This window comes from Nerophis ophidion, linkage group LG02 (assembly GCF_033978795.1).
Source record: "Nerophis ophidion isolate RoL-2023_Sa linkage group LG02, RoL_Noph_v1.0, whole genome shotgun sequence".
Classification (NCBI taxonomy): Eukaryota; Metazoa; Chordata; class Actinopteri; order Syngnathiformes; family Syngnathidae; genus Nerophis; species Nerophis ophidion.
Genome location: NC_084612.1, coordinates 56422204 through 56443471, shown reverse-complemented (window position 1 = coordinate 56443471; position 21268 = coordinate 56422204). Strand labels below are relative to the sequence as shown.

At 39.3% G+C, this 21268-nt stretch overlaps 1 protein-coding gene across 1 annotated transcript; it reads right to left on the bottom strand.

Moving 5' to 3' along the window:
• Positions 1-390: 390 nt before the first annotated feature.
• On the bottom strand, positions 391-19656 carry LOC133542746 (WD repeat-containing protein 82). The gene is made up of 9 exons (XM_061886919.1): positions 19294-19656; positions 15424-15521; positions 13034-13100; positions 12862-12961; positions 12671-12787; positions 12443-12598; positions 10207-10276; positions 5362-5504; positions 391-1025 (listed from the first exon to the last, which is right to left on the bottom strand). Exons 1-9 carry the CDS (start codon positions 19452-19454, stop codon positions 996-998), a joined length of 942 nt encoding a protein of 313 aa, XP_061742903.1. The 5' UTR covers positions 19455-19656; the 3' UTR covers positions 391-995.
• Between the last annotated feature and the right edge of the window lie 1612 nt (positions 19657-21268).

The following is a 21268-nucleotide window of genomic DNA, read 5'->3' as shown; positions in this document are numbered from 1 at the left end:
TACTAAAACTACATCATACTGTTTTGTACTGAAACTACATAATACAAATTCCTACATCAAGGGTGGATTTAAAAAAAACAAAACTGACAGCTCAGTCGACAGAAGTTTACTGTAAAAAAAACAAACATTGGTCGTTTTATTTTTTCAATTTACAGTAATATGCCGTAAAAAAACTCCCTAAAATTTACAGTAAAATCTATTTTTAATTTTTATAGTGTACAATTTGATGGATAACTTACTTCAAAATCATAAATTAAGCAGATATTTAGGTATTTATTTGAATTTTGACCAACAAAGTTAGATAATATTTTTTGCAATATTGGACACTATTTTTTCCCCACTGTTAAACTAGAAAAAACCCCTCATACTATTAGTAAGAAAATAAGAATGTAAAGAAAGAAAATACTGTATTTTATTGACACACATTTTCGGGCTTTTGCAGGTCAAATTAAAATGAGGTGGAGGGCCAGATCTGGCCCGTGGGCCTTGAGTTTGACACCTGTGCACTAGACACACCAATGAGCTTGTTCATTGATGTACAATAACACTTCTCATTGGAAGTTGCCATTTGTTAGAACTTTGTGACATGATACAATGCACATTAATGAACATATCAAATATACAGTATATGTGACAAATTGCAGCCAAAGGCTGATTTCCATCTGCATCTCACTGCAAAGAAACAAGCCAGGGGCTCCCACTCATCCAGGGTTATAGTGAGTTGTATTTTTCACAAGTGGGAAGCCGGTCCCTGAAAATAATGCCTAAATTAAACCCGTCCGTGGTGCAAAAAATGTTGGGGACCACTGCTCTAAACGAGAGAAGCGTATATAGTTTCCAGGGAAGGTTTTTAATTTTGAATACAAATATAAGTATATAAAAAAACAAATAAGACACCATTCTAATTCTGCACATAACATATTTACATTTTTGAATTTCAACCTCACTAACATGAATGTGACGTTCACTGCAGTACTACTCCTTGTTGGGGGACTTTAGTCATCTATGGTAGGAAGCCAGAACGCCTAAGAGAGAAAAAAAAAATCAGGACAAAACAGTTAAATGTAATAATTTCATGTCAAGGCATCATTAAATAGACCTGATGCGTAAAAAATTAAATAATAAATAATTTTCTTTTCCAATACCTCTATAACTGATAACGGTAGTTCCCCTGGCATATGCTCCATTTCAAAATTTGATTTACAGCGCCGAAACATTGTTTTTGTTTTAATTTCAATGTACCACCCTCCACCAATTGACCAATTAGAAAGTCTGTGAGTGTCACATCCAGGTTGCCATCTTGGTCTAGCTACTGCCACTGGTAAAGTTACTAAACATGTCAGACTTTAGTCAACCTAAAAGTATCCATTCTCAACTTATTCATGACAAAGCCAGCAACAAAACCAGGATTTGAATCGGGGATGCCTTCGAAAGATGGAGAATATTTTTTTCATCTGACGCCACACTTGCCAATTTACTCCTTGATAGGTAAGTAAGGCATTTACCTTTTCTTATGACTTGTAATAAATGGAAATTGACATTTGGCATGTATGATAATGCTTTAAACCTAACTGTATTCAGCGATGCTTCATTAGGAAATCTTCCTGATGGAGGTACACAAGGGGGCATGTTGATCACCCTGATGGGAAAAGGAAGTAAATTGTCCCCCCTTTTCTGGCAGTCCAGGAGGACTCGACAAGTGGTGCGAAGCACCCTTACTGGAGAGACTCTTGCCGTGTCGGATGGAATAGACAACGCTGTGTTTCTTGAGCGGGCAATCCTTTGCCCAGTGGCATGTGCTTTGACACACGGCACATCGTGATATTTTACCGTACTTATCCAGTGGGTTTGTACCCGGTAACGTCGTCACCGATCTTTGTTTTCCACGTTGAAACGGTGTGTTCCGTCTTCCTCACCATTGTGGCTGTTCTGTGCGGAAAGCTGCGTCCTGGTTCAGTTGTATCTCGCTTGACGAGCCCCGTTGTTTTACCTCCGAATATCCGTTTGAGAGCTGACTTCATTGACGAGAAGCTTAGCTCTGTGTTAGCCGTCAGTGCTAGCTCCCTGTCTTTCTCATCGAGGCAGGCTGTGTCAAGAAGTTCAAAGGCTAACATCAAATCAGCGAGTGTCATATTGTCCCTTTTCATGCGGTTGTAGCACTGTTCAGTCATTGAAACTGAACTATTTTTGGTGATGCGGTCGAAGTACGTGTACGCTTTGTATGCGCCATGCTTTTCTTCTTTCAGGAAAACGTCATCCTGTTTTGCAAATAATGCCGTCATACCGCTGTCATTGTCCAACTCCTCCACAGATATCTCCATTGCGATTTCTCTGGCTCTTCCTTGAAGTACCAAAGCCACGGCCAGTGTTTGCTTTTGCTTATCGAGTTCTGTAACCCGCGTCCAAATGTTAACTTCATTTTTCCAGCACTCGAATGGCCTGAACTCGTCAAACATCAGCGATATTTTATAGTTGGCAGCCATCCTCAACCATCCTCTGCTACCAATGTTAAATGAAGGTGAATAAACAGAACGTTTATTCTGGTTCACAACTTTGAATCCACTGCTGCATAGAGGAAAACCAGAAACACTCCATCCCCACTTCACGCCCACAAACACTGTGCATGCGTTAACCCAGTATTTGGAGAAACATGTTAACATGTAAACTATATTGTCCAGTACAATCTATGACCTTGCCGAACAAAGCTAGTATGTACCTGCAACTAATGCTAAGGAGCGAAGCACCATCACGCTAATGTAAAGCTTAGCATGCTAGCCCGGTCAATGAAACCTGGACCTACAAGCTAACGGGGTAAATACAGTGGGGCAAAAAAGTATTTAGTCAGCCACCGATTGTGCAAGTTCTCCCACTTAAAATGATGACAGAGGTCTGTAATTTTCATCATAGGTACACTTCAACTGTGAGAGACAGAATGTGAAAAGAAAATCCAAGATTTCACATTGTAGGAATTTTAAAGAATTTATTTGTAAATTATGGTGGAAAATAAGTATTTAGTCAACCATTCAAAGTTCTCCCTAATGGAAGGAGGTTTTGGCTCAAAATCTCACGATACATGGCCCCATTCATTCTTTCCTTAACACGGATCAATCGTCCTGTCCTCTTAGCAGAAAAACAGCCCCAATGCATGATGTTTCCACCCCCATGCTTCAAAGTAAGTATGGTGTTCTTGTGATGCAACTCAGTATTCTTCCTCCTGCAAACACGACGAGTTGAGTTTGTACCAAAAAGTTTTATTTTGGTTTCATCTGACCACATGACATTGTCCCATGTGCTCTCTGGCAAACTTCAGACGGGCCTGGACATGAACTGGCTTAAGCAGGGAGACACGTCTGGCACTGCAGGATTTGATTCCCTGTCAGCATAGTGTGTTACTGATGGTAACCTTTGTTACTTTGGTCCCAGCTCTCTGCAGCTCATTCACCAGGTCCCCCCGCGTGGTTGTGGGATTTTTGCTCACCGTTCTCATGATCATTTTGACCCCACGGGATGAGATCTTGCATGGAGCCCCAGATCGAGAGAGATTATCAGTGGTCTTGTATGTCTTCCATTTTCTGATAATTGCTCCCACAGTTGATTTTTTCACACCAAGCTGCTTGCCTATTGTAGATTCACTCTTCCCAGTCTGATGCAGGTCTACAATTATTTTCCTGGTGTCCTTTGACAGCTCTTTGGTCTTGGCCATAGTGGAGTTTGGAGTTTGACTGTTTAGGGCTGTGGACAGGTGTCTTTTATAGAGATAACGAGTTCAAACAAGTTCCATTAATACAGGTAACGAGTGGAGGACAGAAGACCTTCTTAAAGAAGAGCCAGAGATCTTCCTTGTTTAAATTGGCCAAATACTTATTTTCCACCATAATTTACAAATAAATTATTTAAAATTCCTACAATGTGAATTCCTGGATTTTTTTTCCACATTCTGTCTCTCACAGTTGAAGTGTACCTATGATGACAATTACAGACCTCTGTCATCATTTTAAGTGGGAGAACTTGCACAATCGGTGGCTGACTAAATACTTTTTTGCCCCACTGTATATGCTAGTTTGCCTTTTATTGACAAAACGCTCGTCTATTTAGCTATTATCGTGCCAGCACCTCAGCGACTTCGGTCAAGGAGAGGGGGCAGGGACTACATAATTTTGACCGTGATTACTAGGGGTGTAACGGTACACAAAAATTTTGGTTCGGTACGTACCTCGGTTCAGAGGTCACGGTTCGGTTCATTTTCGGTACAGTAAGAAAACAACAAAATATATATTTTTTGATTATCTATTTTAAAAATTTGCTAAATCTTCCATCAAAAATAGTTTTCTAGAGGAATATTTGATGTGAAGTAATCAGATACTTGGTAAGGTCAATAATTCATAATAACATTGATTTTGATTCAATATTTTTTGAGCAATGACAGTTTGAAAGAAAAAAAAACAGCTTTGTTTTATTAGTCAACGTTGCAACTTTTTCTAAATTACATTTAGCCTTCAAGCTTTTTTTATTTCACTTTTGTTCATGTTTTTGTTTATTTTAATAGTATTTTTAGAATGTGCTGTGGGCCTTTAAAACATTAGCTGTGGGCCGCAAATGGCCTCCGGGGCACACTTTCGACACCCCTGCTATAGATAATAAATAATAAAATCTGATAAATCTATGGGTAAAGAACAGAGCCTGTCTATGCCCCTCCCTCACAAATGTTGCTGCGTGCAGCAGTTTTTTTTGTTTTTAACCCCTTCTTAACCCTGAATGTACATTGAAAATACACGCAACCATAACTCAAAATGCCGGACATTCAAGGCATTTAAGAAACTCAACCTGGACAGCCCCGCAAAGAGGACATATCTGGTGAAAAGAGGAGGTATGGTCAGTCTATCCTAGCCCGGTTGTTTTTTTGATTGATTGAAAATTTTATTAGCAGATTACACAGTACAGTACATATTCCGTACAATTGACCACTAAAGGGTAACACCCCAATAAGTTTTTCAATTTATTTTAAGTCGGGGTCCACGTAAACCAATTCATTGTGCCTCGGTGTGCATTGTTTACACAACGTGCGGCGCTACTTAATATGTCCGTGTCGTTCGGTACACCTCTGAACCGAAACCCCCGTACCGAAACGGTTCAATACAAATACATGTACCGTTACACCCCTAGTGATTACAGTACCATTTCTGGCCACATTTCATATGGCTTCGTTAAGCATTTCTAAAACTGAATATTACAGTGACCCTTGTCTGCTGATACGAGAACTTGAGTAAACTTAGTCTTTCGGACAAACTGTGTAGCACAATAAGTGGCACACAAATGCGATCATATACTGAATGGAAAGAGATAGTGACACAATCAACTCACCATGTTGGAGCAGGCGCTTGCAAACGTCATGAATTTGGGGTTGAACTGAAGACAGGTGATGGGCCCAGTGTGCTTTCCGTCTAAGACGGCGACCTTCATGCCACTCTCGGCGTTCCACACGTGGATCTTTCCGTCCTCAGATCCTACAATCAGCAACACGACTTTGAAATTATACTGGCGGTGTATAACCCTTTGCAAAAGATCAGAGTTATGATTTCAAAAGAAAATGGAGTGACTTTTAGAATGGCACAGCTAGAATCCAGACCCAAACTCCTGTATACAATGAGGAAAATAAATATTTAATCCTCCTACTATTCAACAACCATTCTGACTGACCCCCACAGATTGGTTATGTGCCCATGAAGTAGGGCTGGGCGATAAATCGATATACTCCATATATCACGGGCTTGTCTCTGTGCGATATAGAAAATAATAATAATAATAATAATGGATTAGATTTATATCGCGCTTTTCTATTGTTAGATACTCAAAGTGCTCACAGAGAAGTGGGAACCCATCATTCATTCACACCTGGTGGTGGTAAGCTACATCTGTAGCCACAGCTACCCTGGGGTAGACTGACGGAAGCGCGGTTGCCAGTTTGCGCCTACGGCCCCTCCGACCACCACCAATCATTCATTCATCATTCATTCACCAGTGTGAGCGGCACCGGGGGCAAACGGTGAAGTGTCCTGCCCAAGGACACAACAGCAGTGACTTTGATGTCAATAGGTGGGAAGCGAACCTGCGACCCTCAGGTTTCTGGCACGGCCGCTCTACCCACTACGCCATGCCATCCCAAATGACTATATCGTGATATTCGAGTATACGTTCTCACGCAGTTGCTTTTAGCTGCGGGCATTACACTACAGGCTCTTTCCACTCTTTCTTGTCTTTCCTTTGCACAGAGACAAAACAAGCGCACCTTTTTACATACGTCACAAACTGTCGAGCGTGCAACTTCATACGCCCTCGCAGAGCAGAGAGGTAGTGGCATGGTAACATTAGCTGTGATGGTAATGGAGTGATGCGAGTGGTAATACGAGATAAAGGTGTGAATCTGGTAACAAATGAAGGACGAATTAATTCCCAAGAAAAACAGCAGGTGGTCCATCGTCTGGTGGTGGTTTGGCTTCAAACGGGAAGATGTTAAACAGACAACCGTAATGTCAAATGTGCGGCAAAAGCGTACAAAAAGTAGCAATACTATTAATGTAGCATCATTTGAAAAGTCACCTGCTAGAGAATGAAGAGTGCTTGAAACATGTCAACATCTCCATTTGGTGCCACACCCACAAAATGCCGAAACAACCATTTACACATCAACACCGTATGAAAAAAATAGTCCACAACAGAAGGAGATGAAGTCCGCAGGAACCTACCACATAGCGAAAGACATACACTAATTGATTTCCTATTATGCAGCTCATTTTTATTTGACACTTATTGAAATATCTTGTGTGACATTATGCACAAAAGTGCACTTTATTTGTTTTAAACTATTGTAATGGTGTTCTGTACAAAAAGTGCACTTTAATTTAGTGTTGTTTTGATATGCCATCTTACTGGCACCATGCACAAAAGTGCACTTTATTTGTTTTAAACTATGGATTTCCTGGACTTCCTAAATTACCATTGTATAATCCACCAACAAGCGTTATGCGCTAAAATGCTCAACATGAAGGAAAACATGAATGTTGCAACGAAGATCGCCTGTTCTATTGGCGCCAGATCTCTTCAAAGACGGTTATTTTGTTCACATCTGGAGAAGGCTGACTGCGACTACTCTGAGTTGTTGCTGCACACTGACGTGAGAGGGCTTAGTCGAGGGAAATTCCTGCAAAGATTTCGAGAGCTCTGTCCAGCGATTAAGGAGTTTTACCGTGTAGCTGGACATGCAGAATACACGCAACTAAATGACGGTCAGAGGCTGTTAGACTTGGCATTTTTAACCGATCTGACCAACATGTTAAATGAGCTTAATCTAGAGCTGCAAGTAAAAAACAAAACAGTGATCAATACGATCAGCTCAGTTAATGCTTTTAAACAAAAAGATGCAACATCTCTCCTCAAAGCTGCAGCGCCATGATTTGACAAACTTCCAGAACCTGGAGACAGAGCTGGAGATGCAAGGGAAGGCCTGTGTGCAACTTGACAGTGCATGCTACACAGAGCAGATTGACAATTGCCTGTCAGAGTTTGACAAACGCTTTCAAGACTTTTCTTTACTCGAGCCAGTCGCTACACTCATGTGCTATCCTTTTCGGGAAGATGCTGAGGTTGATTCACTCGCATCAAAAATTGCAACATTGTTTTACCTGAACTCTTCTGCAGTGGAAGATGAGATTTTGACACTGCAAGCCGACATTGAACTGAAGTCCAGAGTTCACGGACAGTTCTGGAACTTACTCACAGAGGTAAAGTACCCCAACATCAGGAAATTTGCTACCTCCTTGACTGCATTATTCGGCTCCACTTATTTATGTGAGTCAGCCTTTTCCCACATGAAGATCATTAAGTCCAAGTACCGTTCCACCATGACTGATGAACATTTGGAAGTGTGCTTGAGGCTGACTGTCAGCAGCTACTGTCCGGACTATGCATCCCTGGCTAATTCAATTCAGTGCAAGTCATCAGAGTAAACTCGGGTAATGACAAAAAATGTACATAGTTAATTGTGTTGTGTCGTGCAATATTGGTTCATGCGGTTATGCATGTACATCAACATACATTGTAGATATAAAGAATCCTCAATATATTTAGAAATAAATATATGTTTTGCATTTTTGTAGTAGGTAGATCATTTTGACTTGATCATTTTATAAGTAGCTCACATGCTGAAAAAGTGTGAGCACACCTGGTCTAAGGCAAACCCTACATAAATTAGCATTGAGCTAGCACATTTTGAAAAGTGGAGCTCTACTGAACTCTTGCTTTGATGGCATGGACAATTAAAACATTACCCAAAGACAGTCCGGCTGATTCCACTCCGCAAGTTCAGATTCTGCAACCGGATGTAATGTCATGTGCAACAAAGGTATCAAAATATAGCACTGTTTGATTTTACAAGAAACGGTACCTGGTAGTACCACCTACAGGTTGGAAAAATTAATCGATTTTCTTAAGCATCACGATTACAATGTGGGCGATTCATAAATCTTTGGACACACGTCCACACATAGATTAATTACGGATGTTAAATACAGTAATACAAACGGTTCTAAAATGTGGTACTAATGCTAATGATCTGCCTTAAACTAAAGATCTGCCCTAAACTATCTTAAACGTGAGGTAGTGAAACAGGAAAAGAATACATGCTACACTTGTACACTTCAAAAGAAAGCGTACATTATCAGTACTTATTATCAGTATTCATTTAGAATAGGTATTAACCTATGCTTTGTTAACAATACAATAATATATCATATAAAAATTATAGATGTATATTATTCCATTTATAATCAAATTGAAGCCCCTGAATCGCAATGGAATCATGAGGTGCCCAAAGATTACCACCTTTTTGGTTTAAATGAAGTGATATTTCTAAGAGGGATTTACACATTACACTTTGTAATAACAAAGCTTTTTGCTCTGGGAAGTCTGTTGGATTATTTGGTGTAATATTTATTATTTTTACGGATGCTGTCAACTCACTTTGTTGAAAAGAAACCCCGTATGAAGAAAATGTTGCACCAATAATGGTGTAAATCCTAATAATTGTTATAATCATCTAATATTCGAATTGTAGCACCCTGAATCGTAATCAAATTGAATGTTGAGGTACCCAAGATGGCACACACCCAGTTTTTAAGAGCAATATATAAGGTAAAAAGTATCGTCATATCGAGACATCGTTATGATTGTGAGCCAGGTATTATGAATCGTATCGTATCATGATGTACCCCAAAAAAACCCCAGTCCTAATTAGGTGCTTTAAAATATATTACTTTCTGGGTCACATTTTATTTTGTTTTTGTCAATACAGCATTTACATTTGTTTTACTAATTTAATTAAAGGTGACGACTTTTGTTTTACATTATTATCTAAAGCTGTGTCCAGAGTGCGGCCCAGGAGCCATTTGTGGCCCACAGCTAATTTTTATAGCTTGCATTTTTTTAGATTCCAGCAAGGGCATTAATGAGGCAAATTCTAAAAATAATATTTTTAAAATTATAATTAAAAGAAAGAAACAAAAAAATGTGGATTAAACAGCAAACAGGTGAAATGTAACAAGAAAAAGTTGCATTGTTGACTAACAACAACGCATAGCTGCAATGCAAAGCATGCAGGCTGGTTTATTCATTTTTTCAAGCAATCAATCAAAATGAATGTTGTGATGAATTGTTAATTTATTGAAAACTCCAATTATTTTACATTAAATAATGCACTATAAAATATTTTGGGGGGGAAGTAAAACTTATTTTAAAACTTTAATTAGTAGGGCCTTTTGGACCCTTAAGAATGTTAATGGGATTTGTTTCTAAAAAAGATAGTCATTACTCAAAAAATTATAAAATTCATCAAAATAATTTGTTATGAATAATTGGCCTACTAAAGGCTCCAATTACATCACATTAAATATTTCTGTTCAGATTTGTTTTATGACTGAGACTTTTCCGGGTCTGAGGATCAAACTTGAGGGAAGCCCATAGGTTAAATAATAATAAATAATAAATATGTTGTATTACTTTGAAAATGAAAAATATCAAAATGCCCCCTGTATGCTTTATTTTTTTATTTTCATTTTTAAAAGTTTGGACAGCCCTGATCTATATCAATTGCTTATTTTCAAAAGGATTAGTCTCATTTTCAAAATACAGAGCAATAGAAAAAGAGCAACTTACCAATAACAACAAACTGAGAATCAGGTGTGAATGACGCCTCCAGGGTTACGCCTTTGTTGTTGTTGTATCCCTGCAGGTACAAGAAAACAACCTGATAAACATGCGGATATTCCAGCCAATATTCCAGAACCCACTGAATAACTAATGAGAGTAAAAGAACACACCTGCTATTGTTAAAGGGAAATTATTTTCAAGTTGCGGCTCAAACCAAATACTTTATTTTGTTATTTTGTGTTGCTGTTACTGGGAATTTGAGCACAGCTAAAAAATTATTTAAAGAAAATTTAAGATTATACTTTACAATTCTTATATTATTTTCAAAGGTTTTTTTTATATTTTTATGTGCATCTATCTATGCATCAACCTTTAACATTTCCAAAAACAACCTGACATGTATATTTGGGTTTGACTTTGTGTAAATTCAATTTCTGGAAGAAAATATCACGATATACATCATTAAAGGGGAACATTATCACAATTTCAGAAGGTTTAAAACCAATAAAAATCAGTTCCCAGTGGCTTATTTTATTTTTCGAAGTTTTTTTCAAAATTTTACCCATCATGGAATATCCCGAAAAAAGGCTTTAAAGTGCCTGATTTTCGCTATCCGTAAATCCAGCCGTCCATTTTCATGGCGGATAGCACAGAAAGGTATAGCATAGTAGTTCGGATTCAGACTCGGATTTCAGCGGCTTAAGCGATTCAACAGATTACGCATGTATTAAAACGGATGGTTGGAGTGTGGAGGTAGATAGCGAAAACGAAATTGAAGAAGAAACTGAAGCTATTGAGCCATATCACGACGGACAAAGACCACGCGGACGAATTCGGCGAGCGCCTTCTAACCAACGATTGCATCTTTTGACCACTGGAGCAACTTAAATCTGTCGATTGGTAAGTGTTTGTTTGGCATTAAATGTGGGTGGAGGGAAAGGCTGGATGCAAATATAGCTACAAATGTACATACAGCTAGCCTAAATAGCATGTTAGCATCAATTAGCTGGCAGTCATGCCGTGACCAAATATGTCTGATTAGCACATAAGTCAATAACATCAACAAAACTCACCTTTGTGATTTCGTTGACTTTATCGTTGGAAATGCATCTGCTTTGAGTGTCGCAGGATATCCACACATCTCTGTGCCATCTCTGTCGTAGCATCGCTATCGTCGGTAAAATGTGCAGAACAAACGAGGGCCTTTCGCATCTTTTGACACTGGTGCAACTTGAATCCGTCGATAGGCATGTGTTTGTCTGGCATTAAATGTGGGTGGAGGGAAAGGCTGGATGCAAATATAGCTACAAATGAGGCATATTGATGCAATATGTACATACAGCTAGCCTAAATAGCATGTTAGCATCGATTAGCATGCCGTGCTAATCGATGCCCACTCCACGTAAGTCAACTTGAATCCGTCCCTGATCGTGTTGTTACACCCTTGGACAACACACCGACGAGGCATGATGTCTCCAAGGTACGGAAAACAGTCGAAAAAACGGAAAATAACAGAGCTGATTTGACTTGCCGTGTGTAATCTGTTTGAGAAAATGGTGGATTGCTTCCCATTGTAACGTCACGGGTGAAAGGTCATCGCTCCGACAGTTAACAATTGAAAGGCGTTTAAATCGCCAAATTCAACCTTTTAGAGTTGGGAAATCAGTTAAAAAAAACATATGGTCTTTTTTCTGCAACATCAAAGTATATATTGTCGCTTACATAGGTCTGGTGATAATGTTCCCCTTTAATCAGTAATCAGCCAAAATGTATTGGGTGATGATTTTTGTCCACATCACCCAACCCTACTCGAACGCATTTTGTATTGATATCAATTACGCGTCAATCGCCATACTGTATATATTTATGTCGTTTTATCGCCTAACCCTGCTTTAACCTACCTTTTTTATGGGTTTATGCCCGAACCTTATGATTTGACCCCGGGTATCCAACATTGTAACAACATTTGTAAGTCCGAAAATACCAAATTCAGCAGATGTCCCCTTCAAAGGTTTATGCAAGTTCACTGATGTCTTACCGTGTTGGGAGAAATAAATATCCCACAAGCAAACACTTAACGGTAAATACAGTATTTAAAAACTGTGTGGCAACATATCATTTTCATTTACCATCCAACTACAAATTTTTAATAATTTTACCTGACTTGGCGTTACCCAACAAACTTGTTTTGCTCAAACTAATCATTTTTGCGTCATTGTAGGAAGCTGTATCTTCTCCTTACCCCAAAGGAATGTAGCACCGCTCCCTTAAAGGCATCCAAAATCCGAAGAGCACCGCCGTTTGTAGAAAGAAGGATGAGCTTTCCGTCGTTACTGAACTTGAGTCCCGTCCATTCACATGTCCTGTCGTACTGAAGCTTGAATGTGGCAAAGGGACCCTGTGGATAAGAACAAAGGTAAAATTCTCCTTATACTTGACATTTCAACATCATTATTGTTTCCACAGTCACCTTATCAAATGAGCGCAGATCATAAAGTTTAACCATTTCTGAATTAATGCCAGCGGAGAAAATGAGACCTTCTGGATCAAAAGAGCACACTGGCTTCCCCTGGAGGTGCATGAGGCCCTGCACAAAAGTAAGAGAAGATTACTTGCGCAGTACTTTATTTCATGACCAGTTTATGGACAAGTGAGTGTTACCTGACAGTTAGGAGAGCGCAGATCCCACAGTCGTATGGTTTTATCCAAGGAACCGGAAATAAATGTGTCATCCACAGGAGACATGGAGAGGGAAGTTACTCTGGACAGAACAAACACAACAGTGACCATAAGAACAAATGTCTCAATGCAACGCAATGGATCTACTCCTTACCTTTTACTGTGCCCAGGGAAGTAGCGGATGTATTTATTGTCATGAAGGGACAGGTATCTGATTGTATCTTCAAGAGAAACAACAGAAATAAGTGTAAGATGAGATCAACATATACAGTACATAAACGATGAATGACAAGCAAAGCAGCAGCCAGTCGCTTGTTCAGTCAAGATGAGAGCACTCAGCCATGGGCAAGGCAGTCACTTGTACAGTTAGCTCCTGTATAGGGCAATATCACAAACCCGAAAACTGTACAAACAACTACCTCAGACCAGAGTGAGCAAGAACAAATGCATCCAGTCAAAGCATCCTGAAAACATTAAAAACACTACACTAAATAGATATGGGCATCATGCATGACCGTACAAAGGAAAAGTATGACATATATCGAATATCCATCCATCCATTTTCTACCGCTTATTCCCTTCGGGTCGCTGGAGCCTATCTCAGCTGCAATCGGGCGGAAGGCGGGGAACACCCAGGACAAACGCCACCTCATCACAGGGCTAACACAGATAGACAGACAACATACACCCTGGACAAGCCGCCACCTCATCACAGGGCCAACACAGATAGACAGACAACATTCACAAGGTAACCCACGCAGTCAAGGGGACGGCATGCAAACTCCACACAGAAAGATCCCAAGCCCGGGATTGAACCCGGGACTATTCAGGACCTTTGTATTGTGAGGCACATACACTAACCCCTGTTACACCATGCTATATTTCTTCAAAAATGTGACGAAATATCACCCTATTTCCTCGAATTGTAACAGAGCCAATCGTTTTGTGCAAGTGCAAGTATGCAAGTTCTGTGCTGATGTGGATTTTGATTGCTGTATGTCTGATTAAATAACTTATGTTTTTCAACCCAGTAGATATGACATGTGTCTAAAATACAAAAGTTCCTTTTTTGAACCATCTTTTGTCCACAACTTGTATTAAAACTTGGCAATAATAGTAACTGTATTTGCTGGGCTGCAACCAAGCATTCAATATGGCTACTATTTGATGTCCGTATATTAAAAAAGTTTAGATGTGAAAATATACCAAACATTTGTCATAACTGCGGCCGTCACAAGTTTAAATAGATTAGCCAGTCAACTACTAGTAACACCACTATGAGCCTGTTGACGTTCTAGAAACATAAACAGCAGCTCAGCTCACTCGCAGTCCTTGAAGTGAAGGCTAATTAGCTTTTAGCGCAACGTTAGCTCATTTTGCGGTGTGTGTGTGCATGTTACGGGCAGCAAAGCCCTGTCTGTCAGAGAAAGACAAGCATTATTGACCTACAGTTAACAACCAAGTTATTTCACTTTACCTTTTTCTGTGTTGATGGAGTTGTGTTGAAGCAGCAAAAAAGAACATCATCTTAAATGAAGAGTTTCTGTCTCTGATAGTTGATGTAATAATGTAACTGCATCATAAAGCATACCTGAACCCCATGGTGTTCAGGGATGAATAGTCTCTTATATTGCTATTGTACTATTTTTCCAGCTATAGTGACATTAATCATTAGTAATGTGGCAGCTTAGTTTTGAATGGCAGGGTCACTGCTATCACGTTGATACAAATATAACATTTACATAATAAAAAATCGACTACAGGCTTCCCAAATGCTGTAATAAATTAAGCATGATGAGTTGATCATGTCAGCATGTTGCCCCACTTTTAACAAATGTTTTCAAACGTTTATTACAGTAAGTTATTAATTTGACTTAGGAAGTCATTATTTTGACTTAGTAAGTCATTATTTTGTCTAACTTACTAAGTCATAATACTTCAGGTATCTAGGACTGTTTTGTTTTTACTTTATAGAAAAAATATTGAGATATATATCGCAGATCGCCAGTCAGCAAATGGAGCGGAAAACACAACCAAAAATTGTAGGCTTCTTCCAGCGACGAAGCCGGCCTACTTTACCGCAGTCTGTAGTCTATTGCCCCCCAAGCTGTGGTGGAAGCGACGAGGTAGAGACGTGAAGGCGACACGGAGTTACACTGATCCTTACACTCACCCACCCCCTACCCTGGTCTGTCCGCCTGGAGAGACGCCACCTTAACTAACAAATGTTTTGGGGGAAACACTGAACATGCTGCTATTTTCACTCAAGATTAATAAAAAAAAAAGACACATAATTGGGCTTTGCGACACACCCGCCAGGGCTAATGACAGTCAGCGTTTTGGATATGATCGCTGTCAAACCTCCGCCTGACGGGACAACTTTGACAAACAGAACTTTTTGCGCTGTGTCATAAGAAAGGTGCAACATTGTCTTATATTTTTCGTCCTTATTTAACAACAGATCATGAATTTCACTTACGTGTGACCGACACAAAAATGCCAACATCTTTTACATTCAAGTCCGTACAAAAGATGTCAACATACCATCGATTTTGTTGGAACTGTAGACCACTGTGTTGGCCGCATGTGTGTACCTGATCAAATCCACTCCATACTTTTTACTGTAGAGGGTCCTCTTGGGTCTGGTGGGATTTGAAAGAGAAAGGCATTATTCAAAGTACAAACAGCTAGTTATTTGTAGAAGGTACAGTAATAGTGTATTTGACACTGGCTGGCTCTCCACAGTTGTCAGGCATTTCAGGCTTGATCGTGCCATCGAGAGTAGCGACCGGACCGCTGTTTTCAGAGTTTAACTGCGTTTGCTTTGTTTTTATCCCCAGTACTCATCACATAGAACACATATTGTACCAAAAGTAAAAACTTTTTTATCTATTAACCTTTTTGAACAAGTCGTGCATGCTTTTACATAGCCAGGTAACGCGAGCACATAACCCCAATTCTTGAGACTTTGCACTGGCCCCCTGTTCATTTTAGAATTGATTTTAAAATTTTGCTGTTTGCTTTTAAAGCTTTGCATGGACCGGCACCTCATTATATCTCTGACCTCATCCAAATTTACACTCCTGCGCGCACTCTAAGGTCCAAGAGCCAGCTCCAGCTCGTGGTGCCCAAGACCAGACTTAAAATGAGGGGAGACAGGGCCTTCTCTGTGGTCGGCCCTAAGCTCTGGAACACTTTGCCCCTCCATGTTCCAACTGCTCCCACAGTGGAGTGTTTTAAGTCTCGTCTTAAAGACACACTTTTATTCTCTGGCTTTTAACACTACGTGAGTTGTGTGGTCCTCTGTGTTTTTCATTTTTTATTTCCAGTTATTGTTTTAATTGGTTTTACCCTTTAAAATCGTTTTAATCATATTTATTTTTACATTAGTTTTATATTTATTTATTTTTGTTTTTATTCAGTCATTGGTGGAGCTAAGGATAATATTTGAATCTTGTTTTTAATATTTATGTGCAGCACTTTGGAAACATTTTTGTTGTTTAAATGTGCTGTATAAATAAAGTGGATTGAATTGGATATTGTAGTTCAACCTAAATATCGACATTTTCGGATTGGGCACAGGGTTGCAAAAATACTGTGGCGGTGGGAGAGTGGTGGAATGTGGTCACCATGATGTCATCGTATAATATCATTTGCTATGGTGATTTTCTTAAATACTTAAAAAAAAAAACTAAATATACATTTAAAACGAATGATCAATTATTATTTAGAATTAACATATTTTTATCATTTTACTCTACTTGTAGTTATTGCTTCTTTTTGTGCAATGTACTTTGTTGAGAATTTTTCTGGTGACATTGTGTCTTTTATTTTATTCATTAAAAACGACCAGCAACAAATCTAGCACCTTTTTCTGGTGTAACTATTGACTGTACTCTTATTTGGAGACTGTACTTCGGTCCCTCGGTGTCCCAGACGAAAAGACAGCTGCAGCGAGCATGACGTCGCACTTGCTTCACGCTGCTGCCAAATTTGGACTTTCTCTCCTTAAAAGCCAACACTGTTCTCTTAATATTTGCACATTTTGTAGTAGAGCTGCGGGGGAAATAATCGAATTTTAGATGCATCGCAAATCGGACAAGGAGAACTATAAAATCAATTAGCAAACGTCAATAACCAATGATGTATTTATTGTAAATAAAGTAATGCAGACAGTTCTGCAGCGCGCCACCTCACAGAGAGATTTGACCAGTTCCTTTATGCTAGGGCACTTATGTTTTAGTTTTGCATGAATTTCCATCATGTAAATAATTGTGATGAGAATTGATTTAACTGTTATTACAAATGCACTGTTTTTGTAAGATGCCAGAGATAAACGCATATTTAGTGAAACGAAAATTCAAAACTCCATTAATATACAAACATTTAGATTCACCAATAACCACTTTTTAATTGAATCATAGCTCCTGAATCGTAATCGAATCGTGTGGTGCTTTAATATTCCCGCCTCAATTTTGTAGATCAATGCCTATGTGTATCTCGGCTATATTACAGTACATCCACATCGCTGATAATCTTGCCGATACACATTTTTGGGCAAATATCGGCGGCCGATCCGATCCAAATATCGGGTCGGGACAACCCTACCCTGGACAAGTCGCCACCTCATCGCAGGGCCAACACAGATAGACAAACAACATTCACTCACATTCACACACTAGGGCCAATTTAGTGCTGCCAATCAACCTAACCCCAGGTGCATGTCTTTGGAAGTGGGAGGAAGCCGGAGTACCCGGAGGGAACCCACGCATTCAATCCCGAGGCTGGGATTGAACCCAGGACCGCAGGACCTTCGTATTATGAGGCGGACGCACTAACCCCTCTGCCACCGTGAAGCCCTAACAAACCCACACAACCCATTTATCATTTATTATAAATGTTTGTTGGATTCATCACTATAGAGTGTACATCCACGACTAAACTACTGACTAAACTAATACCAAGTGTGGATTCAGGTCGGGTGGCCTATTTTAAGTTCCAGGTAACCCTACATTAATATTTCTCATAAATAGAAAACCAAGTTGTGGTAGTAGTTTAGTCAGTAGTTCTGTAGTGCAGTGTTTTTCAACCACTGTGCCGCGGCACACTTGTGTGCCGTGAGATACTATCTGGTGTGCCATGGGACATGATCTAATCTCACCTATTTGAGGTAAAAAAAAAAATGTTTTTTGCAAACCAGTAATTGTAGTCTGCAAATGATGTGTTGTTGTTGTTGACTGTTGGTGTTGTCTAGAATAACCGTGTAATACTCTCCCATATCAGCAGTTGGCAGCCGGTAGCTAATTGCTTTGTAGATGTTGGAAACAGCAGGAGGCAGTGTAAAGGTGAAAAAGGTATTTAATGCTTAAACAAAAAAAATAAACCAAAAGGTGAGTGCCCATAAGAAAAGGCATTGAAGCTTAGGCTAAAACTGAACTACAAAGTAAACAAAACCAGAATGCTGGACGACAGCAAAGACTTACTGCGGAGCGCAGCCAGACAATCAAAAATGTCCCCACAAAGAAGGATAATCCATCCATTTTCTACCGGTTATTCCTGTCGGGGTTACGGGGGGCGCTGGAGCCTATCTCAGCTACAATCGGGCGGAAGGCGGCGTACACCCTGGACAAGTTGCCATCTCATCTCAGGGTAAAAACAACTGAAATATTCTTGATTGCTATAACAAAGAAGATGCGGGAAATATCACTCAAAAGGAAGACATGAAACTGCTACAGGAAAATGCCAAAAAAATAGGAGTGCAAGACAAGAAGTAAAACACTGCACACAGGAAAACAGCAAAAAAGTCCAAATAAGTCAGAGTGTGATGTGACAGGTGGTGACAGTACCCCTACTTTGAGACAAGAGCTATAGTTATGCATTCTTGGTTATGCTTTAGAGTCATTTCCAACAATTGCGACGGCGATTTTTTACTGTCAACTGAGTTTCGTTTTTTAGTGATTTCTGCTGGTGGTGTGCCTTCGGATTTTTCCAACGCAAAAAATGTGCCGTGGCTCAAAAAAGGTTGAAAAACACTTCTGTAGTGGATGTACACTGTATAGTGATGAATCCAATAAACATTTGATTTGATTTGACATTAAATTTGCAAAATGCAGTTGCGCATTTTTGAAATTGCACGCCATTGTTATTGTGCTTACAACAGCAATAGAGTGTTTTTCTTATATTGTAGACACATACTTGTCTGTAGTGTTATCTTAGGAGATGAAAACTCCTGCAAAGTTATCTTAATAAATGCATGCGTCAGAATCATAAGATATTGTGATTAATGTTGCATTTAAAAGAACTTTGTTTAATATTGGAGTTGCAAGCAGTAGTATGATCATCTACAGGCGTGCTGCCTAGCATCGTCGTAGCTAACTAGAGAACATGAGTCATATTATGGTGTTTGCAACTTACTTCCCCTCCTGGCAGTCGTACAAGACTAAAGAGTCGTCGTCGCTGCTCGATATGATTGATTCGCCATTAGAACTGAAATCGAAGCAGTTTATTTTGTCGGAGTTCTCCCGGAAAACCTTCGCTACTCTGAAGCTCCGCAGCACATTGTCCGTCAGCTTCATGGCGGCCTCTGGAGTCCCCGGGCTGCTTCAGACCCTCTTTGTACACCTTCCAAATGACCTGTTACTTTACGTTATTGCTTTTTATCTCTACAAATTGTACGGGCGATTATTCATGCATAAACACGGTTGAAAGTACAGCATAATGAGAACACAGTCATTCCGCAGCGAAAGCATTGGCAAGGCCCGCACGACGTTGTTTGTGCGCATGCGCTTCTTCTTTCTTCTTCTTCTTTTGTTTTTATGGCGGTTGGCAAGCAACCTTCTGGTGTGCATTACCGCCACCTACTGTAATGGAGTGTGGACCGAGGTGGATCCCTACTCTATATTCTTTTACTTAACCCAGTGTTTTTTAAATATGTGTATATTGCTTTATATCCTATGTTTTCTGAATGCAATCCTAATATATCTCCCACTTCTAACCTAATATTTTCTTTTGCTAACTTATTTTCCAGTATTTCTCTTTCTCTATTATATTTCCTACATTGTATTAAGACATGGTCAACATTTTCTATCTGGTGGCAAAAATCACACAGCCCTGTAGTATGTTTGCCTATCAATTTTAGTGAACTATTTAGATATGTATGCCCTAATCTCATTCTAGTCATAATGTCTTCTTCCTTCCTATTTCTACCCCCTCCTCTCATTACACCTACTTTCCTCTGGACTTTGTAAAACTCTCTACCTTTTGTTTCCTTATTCCAATTATCCTGCCACTTTTTATTGTGTTCTATCTTAATTATGCTCTTCACTTCTTCTTTACTGTGCTTCATCTCCATGTTTACTTCTGTTTTAGTGGTTGCTTGTTTTGCGTATCTATCAGCTAACTCATTTCCCTCAACTCCTACATGAGCAGGAACCCAGAGAAATGTTACCACACCTCCCGCTTTATTTATTCTGTAGATTGCCTGAACTATTTCATAAACTATATCTAGTCTTGTTTCTGATGTTATGTTTTTTATGCTCGTCAATGCACTGCTGGAGTCCGAGCACACGACTACTTTCCTAGCTTTGTTTTCCTCTATCCAGTTAACTGCCATATAAATTGCTACCAATTCCCCCGTAAAAACAGATAGTTTATCACTAATTCTTTTATTCAACACTATATTTCTCTGTGGGATAACTGCAGCAGCTCCTACTTTACTATTTATAGTTTTTGATGCATCTGTGTATATCATAATATTATCAAAAAACATTTCCTCAATCCGTTGTTCTATTTGGTAACTATTTAAATGTCTATTCTTCAGTAACTGCATGTCTACCTTTGGGTTTTCATACATCCACGGTGGTATTGCAGGAATTGGTACTGTAGGGCTCACTTTAATATCGTCAATTTGTGTTTTTTTACATATATCTCCTATTATCCACCCAAAACTATTCATTTTTTTCTTCCCTTTTTCTTGGCAATTTGTTAGCACTTGACGGGTTGGATGTCCTTGCTTGGATCCTTTTAAGTTTGCCCAATAAACTGCTGAGAGTTGATCTCTCCTCATGTCCAAAGGTTTTTCATTCATTTCTACTTGTAATGCTGCCACTGGAGTAGATTTAGTAGCTCCACAACATAATCTTAACGCCTGCGACTGGATCCGGTCTATTTTCTCAAGTAGAGTTTTTGAAGCAGATCGATAAATAATGCATCCGTAGTCGATAACAGACCGAATTAAAGTGATATATATTGTTTTCAATGTTAACCTATCAGCCCCCCAATCTTTACCCCTCAAAGCCCTCATTATATTTAACACCTTTTTACTTTTCTCCATTATCTTGCTGATGTGGGTTGACCAGTTAATATTTTTATCAAACCATATTCCTAAATA